Source organism: Globicephala melas, chromosome 14 (genome assembly GCF_963455315.2).
Source record: "Globicephala melas chromosome 14, mGloMel1.2, whole genome shotgun sequence".
Taxonomy (NCBI): domain Eukaryota; kingdom Metazoa; phylum Chordata; class Mammalia; order Artiodactyla; family Delphinidae; genus Globicephala; species Globicephala melas.
Window position 1 is genome coordinate 40,254,446 of NC_083327.1, and position 18,976 is coordinate 40,273,421.

Sequence of the window (18,976 nt, forward strand, 5' to 3'; positions counted from 1 at the left end):
AGAAGTTAAACTTCCTTTCTCAATCCTGTAAAAGGTCACGATGACCCACCACTCACCTTATACATGCAGACTTTTTGGTGAACTTTATGTACAATGTTAATATATCATTTCCCTAAAAGATAGCAACTGGTACAGAACAGACTGGGTCAGATGACCTGGGGAGATATTGGGCCTCAACTAATGTAAATTCTTAGCTTAAATACTTACTTAGGACCTTATTAATGTTACTAGCTATATTACTTGTAGTCCGCCTATTTTACAAGATAATTGTTTCTTGTACTGCCAAATGTGTGATGAAGCCTCCAATAAAATGAATGATGATGAGGCAACTTGAAACAAATGCCCAAATATATAGTCCTGTAAGATCACAGATTGTAATAGTGTAACTCTAGATATAAGAAAAAGCAACAACAGGCAAGCATTTCCTAGACTATAACAGCCTAGTAAGACAAGTAGTCCAGAGGCTTTTGACTATTGTTAACAGGGCCTACTCTAGTAACAGCATGTTGAATAGCCTATCAATGAAATCCCTGACTGACCTGGGAATGCGCATTCCTAGTGCTGTGAGACAAATTGATCATGAAATGCCTCCCAAACTTAGGTCAGAATTAAGACCAAAAGGGAGGGGATTGTAAAATAAACAATGTTGCCCACCATCTAGTTCTACAAGAATCAAGTTATTAGCCACTGCAGTCACTGACCTACAATACACCCTGAGAAAGGAATTGTGGGCAAAATCAGGATGAGGCACTGTGCTCTGAGAAAACCGGCAGAATAGGCCTTCAGATAGATATTTTCAGGAGAAAATTCATGAACACAGTTTCTTTCATCTTCCCATACTTAGAAAAGCACTAAAACCATTAACTAAGATATCTGTTCCTTACGAATAATAGTAACCCTTCACCAAGTTGTGTGCTTGATTGCACTTAGCCCTTCTCTAAAATCACTTATATCCTGGCCTCTCCCTTTACCTCTTTGGAACAGTTCTCAGAGCTCTCTGAGAGACTGTCTCCTGGGTTATAATCCTCAGTTTGGCTCAAATAAAATTTTCCATTTCTTTCTTAGATAGACCACTGATTAATTATTTTGTCAACAGTACTTCTCCTGTGCATATGAGACATATATTTTGCTGCTGTCTTTTAGGTGGATTGCCAACGTGTAAAAGAAACATCTACCCAAGATTGTAGAAAAAAGCATAAATCATGAAGACCATCATTAGTCCTCTATTAACGCCCCCTAGAATAACTTTACCCATGTAATCATAGTAAACGTCTGTTTAAGAAAGAAAAACCATAAAGAAACACAGACAGAAAACAGAGAGAAAGGAAAGGAATGAAATAGAATTATAGTGGTATTTGTAGGCTTAAAGCCTCTGTAATATACAAAAATATATGGGTTCCAGGGGAGTCGTAATCACATGAGACACTATTTATCCATCATGTCTCATTTGTCCTCAATTCATAATGCTGTAAGATTAGAACCCCTGATGTGAAAGAAGATTTACTATTTAGAGCTATTTCTTTCTTTCTTAGGTTGGTGAAAGAAGGGGATGAGAAAAGAGGAAAAGAATTATACCGGAACTACACTTCACTTCTCTTTTTTATAATAGATTATTTTCTTTGAGAGAAGCATAAGCTATGATTAAAGTGGCAATATAATTGCTAAATTTTTGAGCCTCTAACACCTGCAAAGGAAGCATGTTGACAAGAAACACTCAGCAACCCAATTATTTCATGCAGGTTCTCATCCACCCAGAAAGCCATCCTCAAAATAGAATGGAACTTTTTCTCCTTCACCAATCTGGTAGGTGCCTACGGCAAAGTAACCAAGAACCTAAATAACATTATTTATCATTATCCACAACAAACAAAATTTAAATAAAATAGGATCCAAGGAGTTTAACACATAGCTTCCAAACTTTAATTATATCAATTATTTAACTGTGCATTCAGTTTATATTACACCTTGTCTTGATGGGAGGCTAAAAAGGAACAAGACTTGTTCCCTGAGAGATAAGGGACATTGCACTCTGTTCCCAGAAGTGGGAGAACAGATTAGATAACTGGTCTTTCCAGTTTTGAGGAACATTTTAATTCAACTGTGAAATAATGGAAAAATGAAATAAATTCAAGATTTCTACTATCTAGGAATTTGGGAAGCTTAGAATGTATACCTTGAAAATAAGAAAATAAATAACTAAGTAGCTAGGGAAAAGAAAATCCAGGGAATTTTTTTTCTTTAAGAGGCTAAAAACTAAAACAATACTTTAAAAATAGTAATTTTTAATTGCTATTTTCACTCAATTCTTTCTTATATATTTTTAACCAAAGACACTTAGAGTTATACGTCATAGGTTGAAATAATAAGATTCTTATTTGTTTTACTCATTGGTGTCTTGGGAGTAAGCATTTACTAAGGGTCACTTTGGGAAATGTGATCCTTTCCATCACAAACAACTGTGCAGACAAAACATTCAATCTGAAATAGATTATTAGGTCAAAACACGTACAAAGCAACTCACAAATCAGAATGCACTTCTGTTGTCTCCCAAACTGGCAAAGATAAGCAAGGAAGTAGGAATGATGAGTAAAGGTTTCCAGGCCACGATCCTTGACCTGAATGTTCAACGGTGGAAAGGGCATGAATCATAGGAAAGAAGGATGGGGGTAAAAGCATCAGTGTAAACCAAAGGAATATAAATAGGTTATAACAAAGGACATTTAGCAAATGGCTGAGGCTAAAGACTTGGGACAGATTAGTGAAAATTAAAGCTACCATTATTGAATGCTTACAACATGTAAGGTTCGATGCAAATATTTCCTTTTTTGGGGGGGAGAAGTATAGTTGTTTTACAGTGTTGTGTTACTTTCTACTGTACAGTGAAGTGAATCAGCCATATGAATATTTCTTTTTTTTTAATTTAATTTTAATAAAACTGAGCCCCAGGGCTCAGACTCAGATCTCTGTCTTTGTTAGCCACCCTCACTGCCCAGATGATCTCCTGCAGTCTCATGGCTTTAAAAGGACCACTTGTACACTGATGACTCCCACACCTCTATCTTCAGCCTGGACATTTCCTCCACCTCCAGACTCATATGTCCAACTGCCTATTTGACATTTCCACATGGATGTCCAAAGGATATCTCAAATTCAAGATGTTTAAAACAAAACTCCTGATTTCCATCCACTCCACCGAAAACACAAAACTAAACAAACAAACAAAAAAAAAAAACCTACTCCTTTCTCATCTTCCTGCAAAATATATCCAATATTGGACCACTTCTCACACCTCCACTTCAACCATCCTATCTAAGCCACCACTATCTCCTGCAGGAATCACTACAACAGCCTCCTAAAGGAGGTGGATTTGAACTTACTCTCCAGTAGCCCTCTGAGTCTATGCATTTCAAACCTTTCCATTTGTAGGACAGGCTCCAGTTATCGATTCTGTTATCTGAAGTGGAGACTGAGACTAATCATTTAAGAATGATTCTTGAACAGGTGAAACGGAAACAACGGAGGCTGAGAGCAGATGTGAAAGGGCAAGTGCAAGGTGGGATTGAAGGTGCCAAGGATGGAACATTTGAGGACATCCAGAGGGACAAAAAAACCTGAACTCCTAAGAAATATCAAATCCTAGGTCAAAGGTCCCCTCCGGGTTAGCCTTTCTTGACTCCCCAGGCAGAGTTCAACACCTTAAGTATAGCAATGGTCACAGTACTGGATGTCTGTGCTGTGTGCCTCCCCCACTAGACTCTGAGCTCATATTGTGTCCCCAGCACCTGAAGCAGCACTGGGGACCTGGTAAGCCCTTGGCAAAAGAGCGTTGAAAAGCCTTTAACAAAACATGGTATCATGGAAAGTGCGTTAGGATCATGAAGAAGTGACTACATTCTTCTAGAAAAGCAAATTAGGACTTTACATAGGAAATGACGTTTCAGATATATATATATATATGTTTATCCAGGAAGATAAACACTGATGGCCTAGACAGGGACAGCAGCGGTGTGGAAAGACAGAGGGCAAGGCTTGGAGAGGAAGTGAGGGAAAGGAAAACTGTAGTAGAAATTGGTGGACATGATATTGAAAAGTAAGGTAGAAGTTAAAGAAAGCAGCAGAGTCCAAGGAAGAGTTTTTCTTTCTTCCCAATAGTGGGGTGGTGGGGAAGCTGGAGGGATGCAGGGAGAATGTTTCAAAGAAAAGAGGGAAAGCAAGGCAAAGGACGTTGTTAGGGTTGATGGGTATAAAGACCAGGCAAGCTCATACCTGCAGTTCTTAATCTTTTCACTCCCAAATACCAAGTAAATTATGGAGCTCCAACAGGTGGATAGGAGGCCAGAGGCTTAACAATCAGAGGTTAAAATTGAGTAAGATAAGGACTAAATGTGTGAGCCAAGAAGTTAATGAGGGAGTGAGACCAACACTGTTGGTGTTGTAAGAAAAACCCCGGTTATTACTACAGTCCTCCAAGTTCCAATTAACTTCCCATTAAGTGGTGCTGGGGGCTCGACTTCTCACCCCACACCCAACAACCTGCCAAAGTCTGCGGTGGAATTCAAGGAAATTTCGACTAAGTGTATCTTCATCACCGCGACGAAGGTAGAATGGAAAAGCAATTCACAGTGGATACCCACCCAGCTTTGTCCAGGCCTCAAGGAGAAAACGGGGAGGGGCACAAAACATCAACAAAACCACAACTTTCTTTTCCTGGCCTTGTAAATCGTTCACGCCCTCCCTCCCCAAAAGATAAGCTCCTTGAGAGCAGGGCTTGGTCCTTCCCTCCTGGATGCCCGCATAGCAGGGGGCCTGGCACACAGTGGGCGCTCAGCAAATACTGGTTGAATATTGAATGAGGGCTCTGTAGCGAGGACCGGGAGGGGGATCCGGGTCTAAAGCCCAAGACTGTATCTTTTGCAACTGACCTTACGGCGGGGACGCCCGCGCAGAGGGCAGCAGCCCGGCTCCTGCGTCCCGCTCCCGCCGCCCCCCGGCGGCACTCGGCGCCCGCTGCGCACGTACGTCACCTGCCTCCGGCTGGCACCGCGCCGCTGGGTCGGCGCGGGCGGTAGGGGCGGCTCGGGCGGTCGGGGGGCCAGGCCCGGCAGGCCGCTGCGGGCCGGGGGCTGGGCCCCGGCGCGCCGCAGCTCCGTGCAGAGCCGCAGGCCGAGCAGCAGAGCAGCGCCGAGCAGACAGCGGTGCAGGGCACCGCAGCCCCTTCCCGGTAGCCTCTCCCACGCCATGGCGGGCCGGGCCCGGGGCTGCGCTCCGCCGCCCGCACGCGCCGACCCGCAGCCCGGAGGTGGCCCCTCGGGCCGAGCTGCCAACTGTGGCGACTCCCACGCGGGCCGGGGCGCGGGCTCGGACCCGCCTCCCTTCCTCCGTCCAAGGAAGCCTCGGCGTAACCTTATCCAGCCCGGTCGAGAGCGCCCGGCTGGCAGGGGAGAGGGACGACGGGCCAGGAGGGGTCCCGGCGGCGCAGGCGACGGCAGGCGGCACGCAGGCGGCTCGGCTAAGCCAGACTCCGGGCCCAGCCCCACCTTGAGGGTCCCGGAGGAGGCGACCCCCAGCCCGGCCCCCGGAGCCTGAAAGCTACATAGCCAGAAAAAGCACGAAAAAAAAAGTCCTAACGGGATCCTAGGCTATAACTTCATTTTCTAGTATTAGTGTTGTTGAAGAAACACAGGAGGAGGATAGGTGAGCTGACAGGTTTTGCTACAAGGAACAAGTTCTGATTGTCAAGCAGTTTGTGCCATTAAGCACATTATAAAAATACGTCACACTTATGCTCAGGTTTACAACTTCTCTCCCTCAAGAAAGAAGGGAAAGGGGGAGGAGACAATAGCGCTGGATGCAGAATAATCAAATTAAAGTTATTCCATTTCTAAATTCTGCCCGAAGCCAACCCGTGCTTTCTCCTCGTGTTATGAAATGTGTAGGAGGTGAAGGAAGGGGGGGGGCGGGGAAGCCAGCTAAGATATCTGACAGCAGGGAGAGAGAACAGAAGTTACCATGGCATGATGTAAATCAAATTAATTTAGCTCCAAACACACACCTCCCTGCTGTCTTGCAGAGAAAAACAGGGACAAATTTATCTTTCGGCAAAATGCTCCCCAGCTGGTATTTCCATCACCACCTTGACCTCAATTAATCAGCCTGAACGCTCACAGCCTGAAGTCCAGTGTTGGCTGATTCCGTTTTCAATTGTTAGTAAAATTCTTTCTCACCACCCGTTCGAGGTTTGGGTTTGGGTTTGAGTTTGCTTTCTTTAGCTGGGGCTACGTTTTTTTCATACTCTACGCTTGCATTTTCCATGCTTTCATGTTAGATTACCCCTGCCGAACAATCCTCTCCCCCTGACAGCCTATAGCAAGGACAGCAGAGAACAAATACGGAAACCCCACCTCCATTTGAATTTTGGGAATTTCCCATAGAGTCCGCCTTTCTAAAATCTCCTTGGCTTAAGAAAGATGTGATTTAATCTTTGTCACTCACAGAGCACTTGGGCTATTTCTCTACATGTAACAAAACTTCTCAACCTGATCTAGTCCACTCCCTGGGCACGCTAGGTCCTCAGGCTTCTGAGTGTTTCATTATGATTTTTGTATTTTTCATAGATGTAGCCCTCTGGCTATTGCACAATAGATGGGCTCTGTTTTAAAGAATCCAAGCAGGTACATTTTTCCTGACACAAACTCTCAGAGAAAACCTCATTATTCTGTGACTGTTTAAACAGCATGAGCTGTGGTGTTACACTTGAACTGTGTGCTGAATCAGGACCCTGCCTTTCAGAAGCTGTGAGACTTTTGCCAACCTCTATGAGCCTCAGTTTTCTCACGTGTAAATAGACTTGTATATCTGGTAGAATGACAAGATTGCATAAAACATTTTATGTTCAGTACCTAAATAATGCATGGTTACAGAAGTTATTCAATTAATAGTAACTGTTTTTATCATTTACCATTAAAAAAATCCTGGATGTTATGAAAAACAAAATTTAAGCATTCCAAGGTAGATAAACATAAGAAAGTAGAAGGGTATTTGTATATCCTTAAGATATTTATCTTACACAGTATTCTCTGGATTAGGAGTACCCAACAGCTGCAGAAACAACCACTAAAAGTCAAGATCCCACAAATGCACTCTATTAAATAATTGTGTGAAGCTTTTGAAGATATGATGTGTATTGTGCTTGTGGATCACCAATGTCTGATGCGGACTTTGCCAGAAGTTTTAATTTCTATGCAACCAACATAGTGCCACTAACTAAAGAAGTCATCTTTTGAAGATTATGATACCACTAAATTATACCCTCTGCTCATCTGCTGAGTTCCTCTCCAGGGGAGAAACATGAGGAGTATCCCATATTATTAAAATGAGACTCTGAACTGGGGGTAGAGGAGGGGAACACAGAACAGTGTAGCTCTTGAGAATGGGCAAGAGGCAAGATGACCTCATGTTTTCCCTTATCTCATTTCTGTGGTTCTCTAATATTTCCATTATGCAGGGGAAAATCCAAATAAAATGTAATATTTAAAGGCCCTTTTTCCTTACCATTTGCAAATGTCTCATTTGTTTATTATTAATAAAAAGGAACTGTTTATATGTATGTAGCATCATTAATTTTCTAGGAAAGAATCTCCTATTTTTAACTTGCATGCATATTTCCATGTGTTGTCAATGGTAATGAATCAGGAAATGGGTCAGTTGATAGAGGAAAATCTAACTGATCACTGTGAGAGCTGACAAGCAATCTTTCATTCACGACCTTTGCTTTTCTTATAGACTTGAACTTGTCTCAGTCATTTCTGGATGTTTCCAAAATGCAGATAATCATTAACCACTGAGTCGTAGGTTGGTTAAATGTGCAGTTGAGTAAACCACAAAAGCAGCTTTCATCAGATCACAAATTACATCCTCCTTAAGGTTTCAGCCAACAAAAGGAGTGAAACCGAAAATTTTTACTACTAATCTCCTAGACACCATACATTTCAACTTGCACACATGCTGTAATGCAGTGGTTCTCAATCAGGGATAATTTTGCCTCCTAGAGGACAAATGGCTATTTCTGAAGACATTTTGTTTGTTTGTTTGTTTTTACTTTGTGGGTTTTTTTAAAATTTTTGTTTATTTTTATTTTTGGCCACACCATGTAGTTCCCTGACCAGGGATCGAACCCGTGCCCCCTGCATTGGGAGCGTGGAGTCAACCACTAGACCACCAAAAAGTCCTAGCCATGGATGTTAATGTACCAACTTTTAATTAGAGGCTGTCCAGAGAGAGAACAGAAGCTGACAGACTAGGATCCTCACCTCTACTAGGTGGTTATTTCTGTTTCACAATGTGAAGTATCCAAACTGAATTAAAGTTATCAAACTTAGAAAGGAATGGAGCTGTCATTAACATCTTCCCCTAAACCCCATTCTCTTTTCTCCACGTAATACCTGTTCATTGTGGAAAATATACACAAGCAAAAGAAGATATCAACAATCATTCATAATATCACAATTCAAATAGAGCTATATTTTGTTCCTATTCATATATATATATATATAAAACAAAAGTGAACTCGTATCATGTGTATTTCTTTATAATCTGCTTTTGTAACATAATGCTATATAATTTACATATTAAATAATAAAGTATATTATTTAATATATAATTATATTATTTAAATCATATTTAAATACATAATTTATCATGTATTACATAATATGATGTCTGGGATTTGCTTAAAAACAATCCAGTGGGGAGGTGGGAGATAAGCAGGGGTATAAATGAAGCAAGAACAGCTGTGAGCTGATAATTGTTGTAGCTGGGTGATGGGGATTCACAGCTCTCTACTATTGAGTATGTTTGAAATGTTCCATAATTAAAATGTCACTAAACATTAACATATTAACCTACAACATCATTTTTAATGGCTGCGTGTACCACAATTTAACAGATCTTTCACTGTTGAATGATTAGATCATTGTCAAGTTTTCGTTTTATAAACAATGCTGTGATAGACATCTTTGTAGCTAAATCTGATGAATCAGAGGTAGACTGAGAAAAAGAAAGAAGTCAAGGATGAGTCCAAGGTTTTTCCTCAGTAACTAGAAGAATTAAGTTGCCATTAACTGAGAAGGGAAAGGCGCAAGTAAGAGTTGTCTGGGTGAAAAATCAAGGGTTTGATTTTTGTGGTCATGTTAAGTTTGGGAAACCATCCAAGTGGAGATGTCAAGTAGGCAGTTGGATTTAAAAGACTGGAATTCAGGGGTGCAGTGAAGCCTGGAAATATAAATTTGGATCATCAGCATATTGATGTTGGGAGTGAGGGAAGTAATATTTGAAGGCTTAGCTCTGGGGTTGATCAGTTTAAGGTCAAGAAGATGAGGCGGATCCAACAAAGGATTTGTAGATAGATAGGCAGAAAAGTAAGAATGTGGTGTCCCAAAAACCAAGTGAAGAACGTATTTCTAGAAGTAAAAGACTGAGAGGTCTAATAAAATGTGGGCTGAAAACTGCCCATGAGATTTGATAACACCATGCTTTTTTATTACCTGTCTCTTCCAACTAGAACGTAAACTCCATGAGGTCAGGGACTTTGCTTTGATTATTGCTATAATCTCAGTTCCTTGAACTGTACCTGGCATGTAGTATGTGCTCAATAAATAATTGTTGAATTGAAGAGTGAATCAAATCTGTATTAATAATTATGTTAAATTTTTAAGGGCAGAATTGATAAGTTAAAGCAAAACTGAAAGTCTTTCGATGTGAAGAGCTATTATTAATTTTTCAGTCCATCAAAAAAGACTGTATTAATCCCATTTAAAGCCCATCAAATACTCCTTTGTTATCAGTGGGAAACCTCAAAGGATAGCTTGAGCCAGCCTCTAAGATAAACTAATCAGTTTATTTTTAGTTCCCTCCTACTTCTCTCACTACACTTGAACCAACTTGATTTCCCCTCCAATGCCCATCTCAAGCTGCATCTTAGATGGGATTGTGTTCACTGAACTGTCAATTAGTTTCCTCCTCCCCACCCTAAGGATGTAGCTAAATATTAAGATGACTTCAACACGACTTAAGTCCCCATCAGAAGCATCCATGTTAAAGGAAGAACTCATCAAGATGAAAGCTTTCAAGACCTAGAAGAACAAAGTTATAATAGAATGACAGACACTGGAACTGCTATTTGGGGCTGGGAGCCCTCCCTAAAATCACACCACTGCCTAGTCTACAACCTAATAAAGCCGGCTTTGGGCTAGTCTTATGGAAAATGCTTGGAGGATATCTCCATTTCCCCGGCCTGCTTGGGAAAGAGCTCTTTCCTGCCTCTTTTGAATCCCCTAATGCTGTGTTCTCTCATTCTTGGTGTTTGTCTTACTCAAGCATTTGTGGACTTGCTTTATCCTTCCTCTACACAGGCTGTTTCTCAAGCATGGGATAGGGTCTTACTCACCTCTGCAACCCTGCAATGCCTTTTGTGGATACGGCCTCAATCAGACCTCCAGAAGTGTTGACAAACAGCAGACATCACACCCAACCCCGCTGAAATCAGACCCAAGATAACACATTTCTTCCAGCAGATCCTGGTGCTCATCCACCCTAACCAATAAAGAATCATGCTCAAACCCGTGCTGGATGGCTCACAGGTAATATTTCCAACCTGGTTCCTTTCTTCCCCTCAAGGAACTTGGGAAGAATCAGGGAATGCTTCACATAAGCCACTGGGAAAAAAGAAAGATGTGGGTGTGGGGAGAGCAGTACATGGAATGGGTGAAAATTATGAGGGCTGATAGCTCTAGGCCTGGAAAGGAAGTTCATAAAAGACACATCACACACACACACACACACACACACACACTCACTCACACACACACACTTTCCTGTATTCTGAAAACATATCTGAATCATTGTTAGATAGGTTTATTTATAGACATCAACTCTCATGATGAGACATTCCTGGATTTTATGACAATAAAGCAGCTTAGCTTAAGAACGATCAAAACATTGCCTCTTGGGCTTCCCTGGTGGCGCAGTGGTTGAGAGTCCGCCTGCCGATGCAGGGGACACGGGTTTGTGCCCCGGTCCGGGAAGATCCCACATGCCGCGGAGCGGCTGGGCCCGTGAGCCATGGCCGCTGAGCCTGGGCGTCCGGAGCCTGTGCTCCGCAACGGGAGAGGCCACAACAGTGAGAGGCCCGCGTACCGCAAAAAAAAAAATTGCCTCTTTCATAGGACCAGGACCACCTACGGAGCATTTCCCCTCCCTCACCCTCAACTCATCTTATTAAGACACATGCCAGAAATAATCTCCCCACTACAGATCACTTTGAAGTCACAAACATTCCTGGTTGAAACTTTCCCAAAGTCAAGGGCTTAAGAAACCTTTTAAGGTCAGAAAAGATCACCAGGGAACTGACAGGATAAAGTGAAGCACAGCATGTCCAAAGGCAAACATCTCAGGGCTCTGTCATTTCAACTTAGCTTGTGAATATATTAAAAATCCTGGGGTCAAAAGCCATTTTGCTTTTTCATCACATCACTGCTCTAGCCCTAGAGAGAGCAGAACTATACTATTTTTAATCATAATGGAGAGGCTTTCATACTTAAGTGTGTGTGAGAACCACCTGGGAGTTATTGAAAATGTAGGTTCACAAGCCCCACCTCCAGAGATTAAGTCAGAGGTGAGTCCCCAAAATCTTTCATTTAACAAGTTTCAGAAGGTCTGTGACCAAACTTTTAGAAGCCTTGACATGGACCCCAGCCATGTTGATGGTTGAGGGGGATAAAGGGGTTGCAGAATGTAGGAAGCAGTTATTACAAGGTGTCCATGTATCCATGGGTGCAAATGTTCTCCTTCAATCCTCTAAGTACAGTTACTAACAAACTTTCAGAAGTTAACAAGGGATTCTCATATTCAAAAGTTCAGGGTCTCCCTTGGCAGCTAATCTATTCTTCCCTATGACACCTGACAGGAAGGTGAAGGGAGTACGAGAGGAGAATTTCCTTCCCTTATCTGCTCTGGGAATTTCTCAGAGATCTGGAATGAAAGGGGAAGGAGCTGGGGGCACCCACAGGAATATTGTATGGGCAGAGCTGCTCCTTGCTTACTCAAAGTAAGGCAGTAGCACCTGGAAATCTGCAAAGCCCTCGCTGAGATACAATGCCCTTCAGCTCACTAAAGGACCCCAGAGAGTTAAACAGAGATGGACTCAAGAAGGCAGGTAAAGGAAACAAAGTCAAAAGATCAGATGAAGCAGAAGACCCTAGTCTAAGCTTGGCTTCTCTGAAACTACTCACTAGCAGTGTAGCCCTGCACAAGTTACTTTACTTCTCTGTGCTCCAGTTTCTTCATCTATAAAACAGAGATAATACTAGTACCTTCCTCATTGGGTTGTTGTGATGATTAAATGAGTTAATGTATTTAAAGAACTTAATGTGCCTGGCCCACAGTAAGTGCTGTCATGTGTAATGTGTTATTGTCACTCACTGTAAGTCAGAAAGGACGTTTGTTTTAGTTTTGCTCTAGATTATATTCCTTTTGCCTTTAGGTTGGATTGTTTGGGGTTTGAGACTGGGTCTTGACTGGCATAAGAGGGGAAATGAAAACCACGCCTCTGTTTCTGGTGTTACCACCCAGCCCACAGTCTTTTTCTTTCAGAATCAACACATGCCAGGGTGTATCTTCCTAAGGTTTCCATTGTTTCTGGGAAAGCACCTTGATCCAATTTAACTAGCAAGTCTTTTCCTTCCCACTTTGACCTGCAGTATTCTAAACTATGTCCTTTCTTCCTTTTATTTCTGATTCCTATGGGTTTGGTGTGCCATAACCCACACCACTCTTCTCCCGTACCTTTCTTATTGTGTTTGCTTGCTCACTTTTACACTTTCTCTTTAAAGCATGCTCTTCATACTGGGCCAGCTCCATCACCTTTTCACCTGCCCCTCAGAACAGCCACAGCCTTGATCACTCGACTATGAGTTTGCATCATCAATCAGATACAAACCCCGTTGCAGAGAACACATCTCCCCACACTTCCTTCAGGAATGTTCACAGTGCAGAAGCCTGCTGAGAATTTCCAAAGAGCAGCTCTCTCCCAGAGGGGAGAAGAAGGCCAGGAACTACTATCCCGCCTCCCACCCACTCCACCCCACCCCCACCCCCACCCCGTGACTTAGAGGATTGCTCAGAGAGGTAGACAAATGCTGTCTGAAAGAATGTTGCTGTTGCTAGGAGAGAACGAAGGAGAAATAGTTCCCGCCACAAAGGGCCTCCAGGAGAAAAGAAAAAACTGGATGACAGAGTGGGGATGAGTTTCTGTGTCTTGCTAATATTGTGGGTGTGTAGCTACCCTTAGCTGCTTCAACCGCAAAGTATGAGGTCACTGGAATGGGTTTTTAATAGCTGCAGTTCTTCTTTTAATGTCTTTGTGGGTTTACATACTATTCCCCCACATTGTTGACCTTTAATGTGGGAAAATAGTATGTAAAAACCAGGAAACAAATTCCCATTATTGCCATAACTTTGGCCCATCAGGTATCATAGCACTTAACTGTCTCTGCAGTGCTTGTTTACCAGTCTAAGTCCCACAGTAGATGCAGGGATGGGGACATGCATGGTGAATTATTCATTTTTGCCTCCCTGCTGTAACCAGTCTCTGGCATGGAGAGGAGCTCAGTAAAATGAGTGTATGAAGAACCCTGCAATGCTGGACTTCGTAAAAATGGACCCAACCTTCAGGCACCCCACATTCCAGCCAGGAACCCCGAATGGCTATACCCCAAACACCACTCTGCTTTCCTGCCTCTGGACCTTTTCTCGTACTAATTTGCCATGTCCTAGAGATGGGAAGGTCCTGGGCAGGTTTGGAAAGAAGCTAGCTGAATAGTTAGGTTTTCAGTTAATGGGAAATGAGGAGTTATTGATGGTTTTTGGGCAGAAGACACTGGTATGAATTCAAGGTAGAGCCTGATTTAGACCTTCATAGACCCTAAGAATGCAGATGGTGGCTCTCCCAAACCCCCATCTGTATACTTCAAAGTGAAAACAGTACCAATCAGTAAAACACAAAAGATCAGATACATTGACAATGAAAAAGTTTGATTCTACATCTTCTGAATGTAAAATTCTAAGTGCAAAAAGAGAACCCTTTTCTAGGTCTTTCTCTGCTTCTCCTTATCACCCAAGACTGAGATGGACCTCTTTCTTTACTTTAGATCATGCTCCCAGAAATGTATAGAATTTTATCAGTTTCAAACACAGAGATATAAGAAAATAAAGTGGTCATTGTCCAACTATACATTTCCTTCACACAAAATTAGATAATGGTGTAGCATAATTATTTCAGAACAAATCCTCTCACTTTTGCTGCAGCCTCTCAGAATGCACTGAGAGTAACCTTAAAATACATCTCATGTGTCTTTCTTGAAGCTCTTAAAGGCAACACTGGTGAAGTTTTAAGGAAATCTTGATTTTGTATATTTATTACATTAGATTAGAGCCTTCCCAAGTTTTGTGGACAATAATGAAAATAGTTTGCAAGTCACACAGTCGTATTCCAGCATTCAGTTTCAGCATAAAGGGGGAGCTAGTCAGCACTGGGCATCTATATGAACAATCAAATCCTTCATTTTGCCTAACTCTGCTTTAAAAGCAAAAGGGTGTTGTTTCACAAGGGTCTTTCACCCCTAAGCTTTTTTTTAACAGTGAAATTAAATATGAAAAGGAGATAGCTTAAGGTTTCATTGATAGGAAATTAAAATCAAAACTAAACTCACAGTCTATCTTTAAAACAGAGAAACACCCCTTTAACACAAAGGTCTGTATCCTGTTGACCACCAAGCTGTAATGTAATACAACAATTTCTATGTAGCCTGTTTCAAATCCTATGTTAAAGAGAAGTGTTTTCATTATCTTTCAGGCTTTAACATCCCAGGATAAATTGGCTGTTCGTCTATTATTCATCCGGTGTTGTTAGAAATTAAGTCTCTGTTACTGACAGTGGTAAAACTTAGTGGAGTAGATCAATAGAATTATTTCTGCAATAATAGAAGGTAGGAAGATTATGATGAGCCATGTCTTTTTTTTTTTTTAATTCTGCCTTTCATTAGCAGTTCATACTCCAGTAAAGGCTTTTTGAGTTGCTGAATAAAAGACAACTCCTAAGGTTCAACAGCTTCATGTACCAGAGAAATTTTCTGTAGCCCTGAAACCTCTCTAAAACCTAGCAAAAAAATTAAAAAAGAAAGAAAAAGAAAAGCATATTCTGTGCACAGTCCACTCTCAGAACCAGAGGAAAGCCTTCATAATTAACACACTTATGAATCCATTACAAGTCAGTGCTAAACCCTGCATTACTACATTGAAGGCCACCAATAGCCGTAAGATCAGAACAGAAAGAAGAAAGGACACACTGAACAAGATGCTTCGGCAACAAGAAAGACAGCTCTGCTTTCAGAAGACTGACTGTTCGGACTGGTTTCACACTTTGGCCCCATGTGGTTTCTTTGGAAACTACTTGTCATGAAATTTTATGATCTGTTAAAAAAAAAAGTGTAAAAATATTTCTTACCTACCTCACAAGGATGTTGAAAAGATTGAAATTAGATAGATGTGAAAGTGTTTCTAATTCTCCTAGGAAAGACTGGAGAAATGCTTTGTGGATAAACTTGTTCCTTGGAACTTTAAAATAGTCATAATGATCCCATCTCACAGCCTTCTCCCATTAAAAGCCCAGGATTCTGCTGACCAAGCAATCAGTAACCTTGCCTCTAAATAGCTCTTTAAAAATCATTCCACTTGGGGGCTTCCCTGGTGGTGCAGTTGGGGGCTTCCCTGGTGGCGCAGTGGTTAAGAATCTGCCTACCAATGCAAGGGACACGGGTTTGAGCCCTGGCCCAGGAAGATCCCACATGCCGCAGAGCAACTAAGCCCATGCGCCACAACTACTCAGCCTGCGCTCAAGAGCCTGCAAGCCACAATTACTGAGCCCACATGCCACAACTACTGAAGCCCGCATGCCTAGAGCCCGTGCTCCACAACAAGAGAAGCCACTGCAATGAGAAGCCTGTGCACTGGAACGAAGAGTAACCCCTGCTCACCGCAACTAGAGAAAGCCCTCGCACAGCAACGAAGACCCAACGCAGCCAAAAATAAAAAACAAACAAATAAATTAATTAAAAAAAAAATCATTCCACTTGAAGCCCAAAAGTATTTAATATGTGACTGACAAAAAGAAAAAAAGAATTGCACCACCCCCTCCAAACCCTTCCTGGATTAGTCAGAAGAGAAATTCCAGCAGCCCTGCCTTGTCTCAGACTGGAAATACTCCCATTACCCACTCCCTTCCTTTTCTCTAAACACATTTTCCTTTGTCTACTTCCAAGTATAACAACTAGCAAATGCATTCCCCACTGTTTACACACCCTCTTCTCATCTGTCCATATCAGCATATACTATTCTCTCACTTAAGCTCTAATGGATAAAGGCATGACCACCCTCAGCAGATGTATCTTCAATACTTCCATGCTCTGCACACCAAGCCCTTAGGCAACAAACACTTGCAACTCCAGAAGAGACCTGATATATGTGGATTTCCCAAACATTTTCACCTTTTACTCCACAACCCTCCCCAGCTCTGATTCTACCTAATCAAAAGCAGCTCTCAGCTGAGACGAGCAACTCATTCACATAAGGTGTAAATCAATAATGTCTGCTTAAGGAGCTACACCTTCCTGAATATTTTTACTTTGGTTGCCTCTCCTTTTGACTATAATACAACTTCCCTCCCCATCCTTCATGTATATTCACTCCCACAACCTATCACCAGTGAACACAGCAGAGAGGAAATCTCACCACTGTTAAAAATCACTATAAATAATAAGAGATGGTCCCACACGGGTGTGATGCACATAGTTTAGAGGAACAGTTTAGAGGAAGGGGAAAAAGACCTTAAATTAAAGAAATTTAATACTAAGAGTAGAGTTTCAGGTGAAATTTGAGGTCAATAAACTCAGGGAACAGAGGGGATCCCCCAAAGTCACTTGACTTGGGTGCTACCTATTCTATCTACAGGCTAACCTAACCCTGGTCACAAGACTGCATGGGTCCAAGCACTGAGAACTGGGTGGTGGAGCATATAGCTTCTCAGGCACCTGGCATGGTTATTATATAGCATTCAGTTGTAGACAACAGATTCTACTTGCAATGTCAGCAGAAAAGTATTTATTTCCAAGTATTATGTGGCTTCCTAAACCATGGAAAAGTAGAGGAATGGGTACTAACTGAGCTACGGAGAACAATGCCCAACTGCCTCTGCCATTTTGGGAAAAGCAGTTGCCATTACTATCAGATGCAGCGGAACCAGGAAGTGGCTGATGTAGAACCGCGAAGCCTCTGCCATCATCTACTTCACTCAGTTTAAGTTTCCACACTTAACTCAGTTTCAAATCCAAGGTTCATGCAAATACACAAGTCCAAAGGAATCTTAATCACATATGGAACCCTACCTGTAAGACAGTCTAGGAACTGTAGGTCCGCCCCTCCACTCCCACCCTCGTGCTGCACGGCTTGCAGGATCTTATTTCTCTGACCAGGGATTGGACCCGGGCCCTGGCAATGAAAGCGCCGAATCCTAATAACTGGACAGCCAGGGAATTCCCGAGGAAATGTAGTTTTTAACTTTCCAGACTCTACATCACAGAAAAGCACATTATAAGGACATGAGAATAAATTTTGACCACTTCACGGAATCTGTCACTGGCAAAGCCCATTAACAATTCCCAGGAAATAAAAATAGAATATGGGTAATAAAATAAAGTCTAACCTTTTTTTTCCCCCTTTGTGCTCAGTCTAGTTTCACTTGCTCATAGCGTACCGTGTGCAGAGGCCTTGCACCCGGAACTTCCGACCCAAGTTCATAGCGTGAAACGTCTGCGCCCAATACCTCAGCTAGACAGGCTACACACTCCACCTCAGGCCAAGATGGCGGCGGCCTGTGGGCAGAGACACTGCACCCGGCACTGGAGAACTCCGCCCCCTCCCCTCCCCGCTGATGCTGCCGGGAAGGCTATAAAGCAGCCCCGCCCACGGCCTGCGGGGAGAGCTTGTGCTCTAGAACAGAGGTCCCGAGCCTTTTCGGCACCGGGGACTGGTTTCGTGGAAGACAATTTTTCCACAGACGGGGGGAGGGGGGGATAGTTCAGGCGGTAACGCCAGCGATGGGGGAGCGGCAGATGAAACTTCGCTAGCTCGCCCGCTGCTCACCTCCTGCTGTGCGGCCCGGTTCCTAACAGGCCTCGCCCGGTACCGGCCCTCGGCCTGGGGGTTGGGGACCCCTGCTCTAGAGTACAGGTTCGAATCTCTCCATTCTTTGATCCGAAAATAAGGCTTTCCGTTGCTTCAGAACAGAACTCAGTCTCATTCTATTGGCTCCCATGACAGCGGGCAGAAGGACCCATGCTGGGGCCTGACTCAAAAGGGCTGTTAACAAATCTACTACATTGTATTCCTGACTAGTGAAGTTCCAATTAAACTGAAGACCAACCTTGAAGTATTAAAATACATTTCTTTTAACTATTTTCTGTGAAACGTTTTTTCAAGTGCTTTCCACTTTTCCCAGCCTCAAAAAAAAAAAAAGACTAAATGCAATTTATTTTTTGTCAACGACCCCAAATCATAACCATAAACATTAATTACTGTGCTGCAAATAGCACACACACATACACACAAACATATTCATAACAAAATAAAGAGGAATACTCATGATAATTACAGTCCTTGTTTCTGTTAACTGTTCACATGGTCATAGCTGGTATTTTTAACTACCTTCTTCCACTACCGACTCTGTACTCCCTTTACCTTCAGCAAGCACCTCACCTGGTTGTGGTTCTTAACCTGCTGGGGTGACCCAAACCCTCGTTCCTGAAGAGTCTGTGCCATTAGTAGCCCTGCCTGGATGGGGTTGTTGTCGTTTTCCATTGACCTTAAT

General features: G+C 42.5%; 1 protein-coding gene across 1 annotated transcript in view; it reads right to left on the minus strand.

Moving 5' to 3' along the window:
• Window positions 1-5,240, minus strand: part of METTL24 (methyltransferase like 24) — a 107,879-nt gene extending 102,639 nt beyond the window's left edge. The window contains exon 1 of the mRNA XM_060283827.1: window positions 4,923-5,240. Within this exon, the coding sequence (XP_060139810.1) occupies window positions 4,923-5,240 (318 nt within the window). The remainder of the gene's footprint in view (window positions 1-4,922) is intronic.
• Window positions 5,241-18,976: the final 13,736 nt, after the last annotated feature.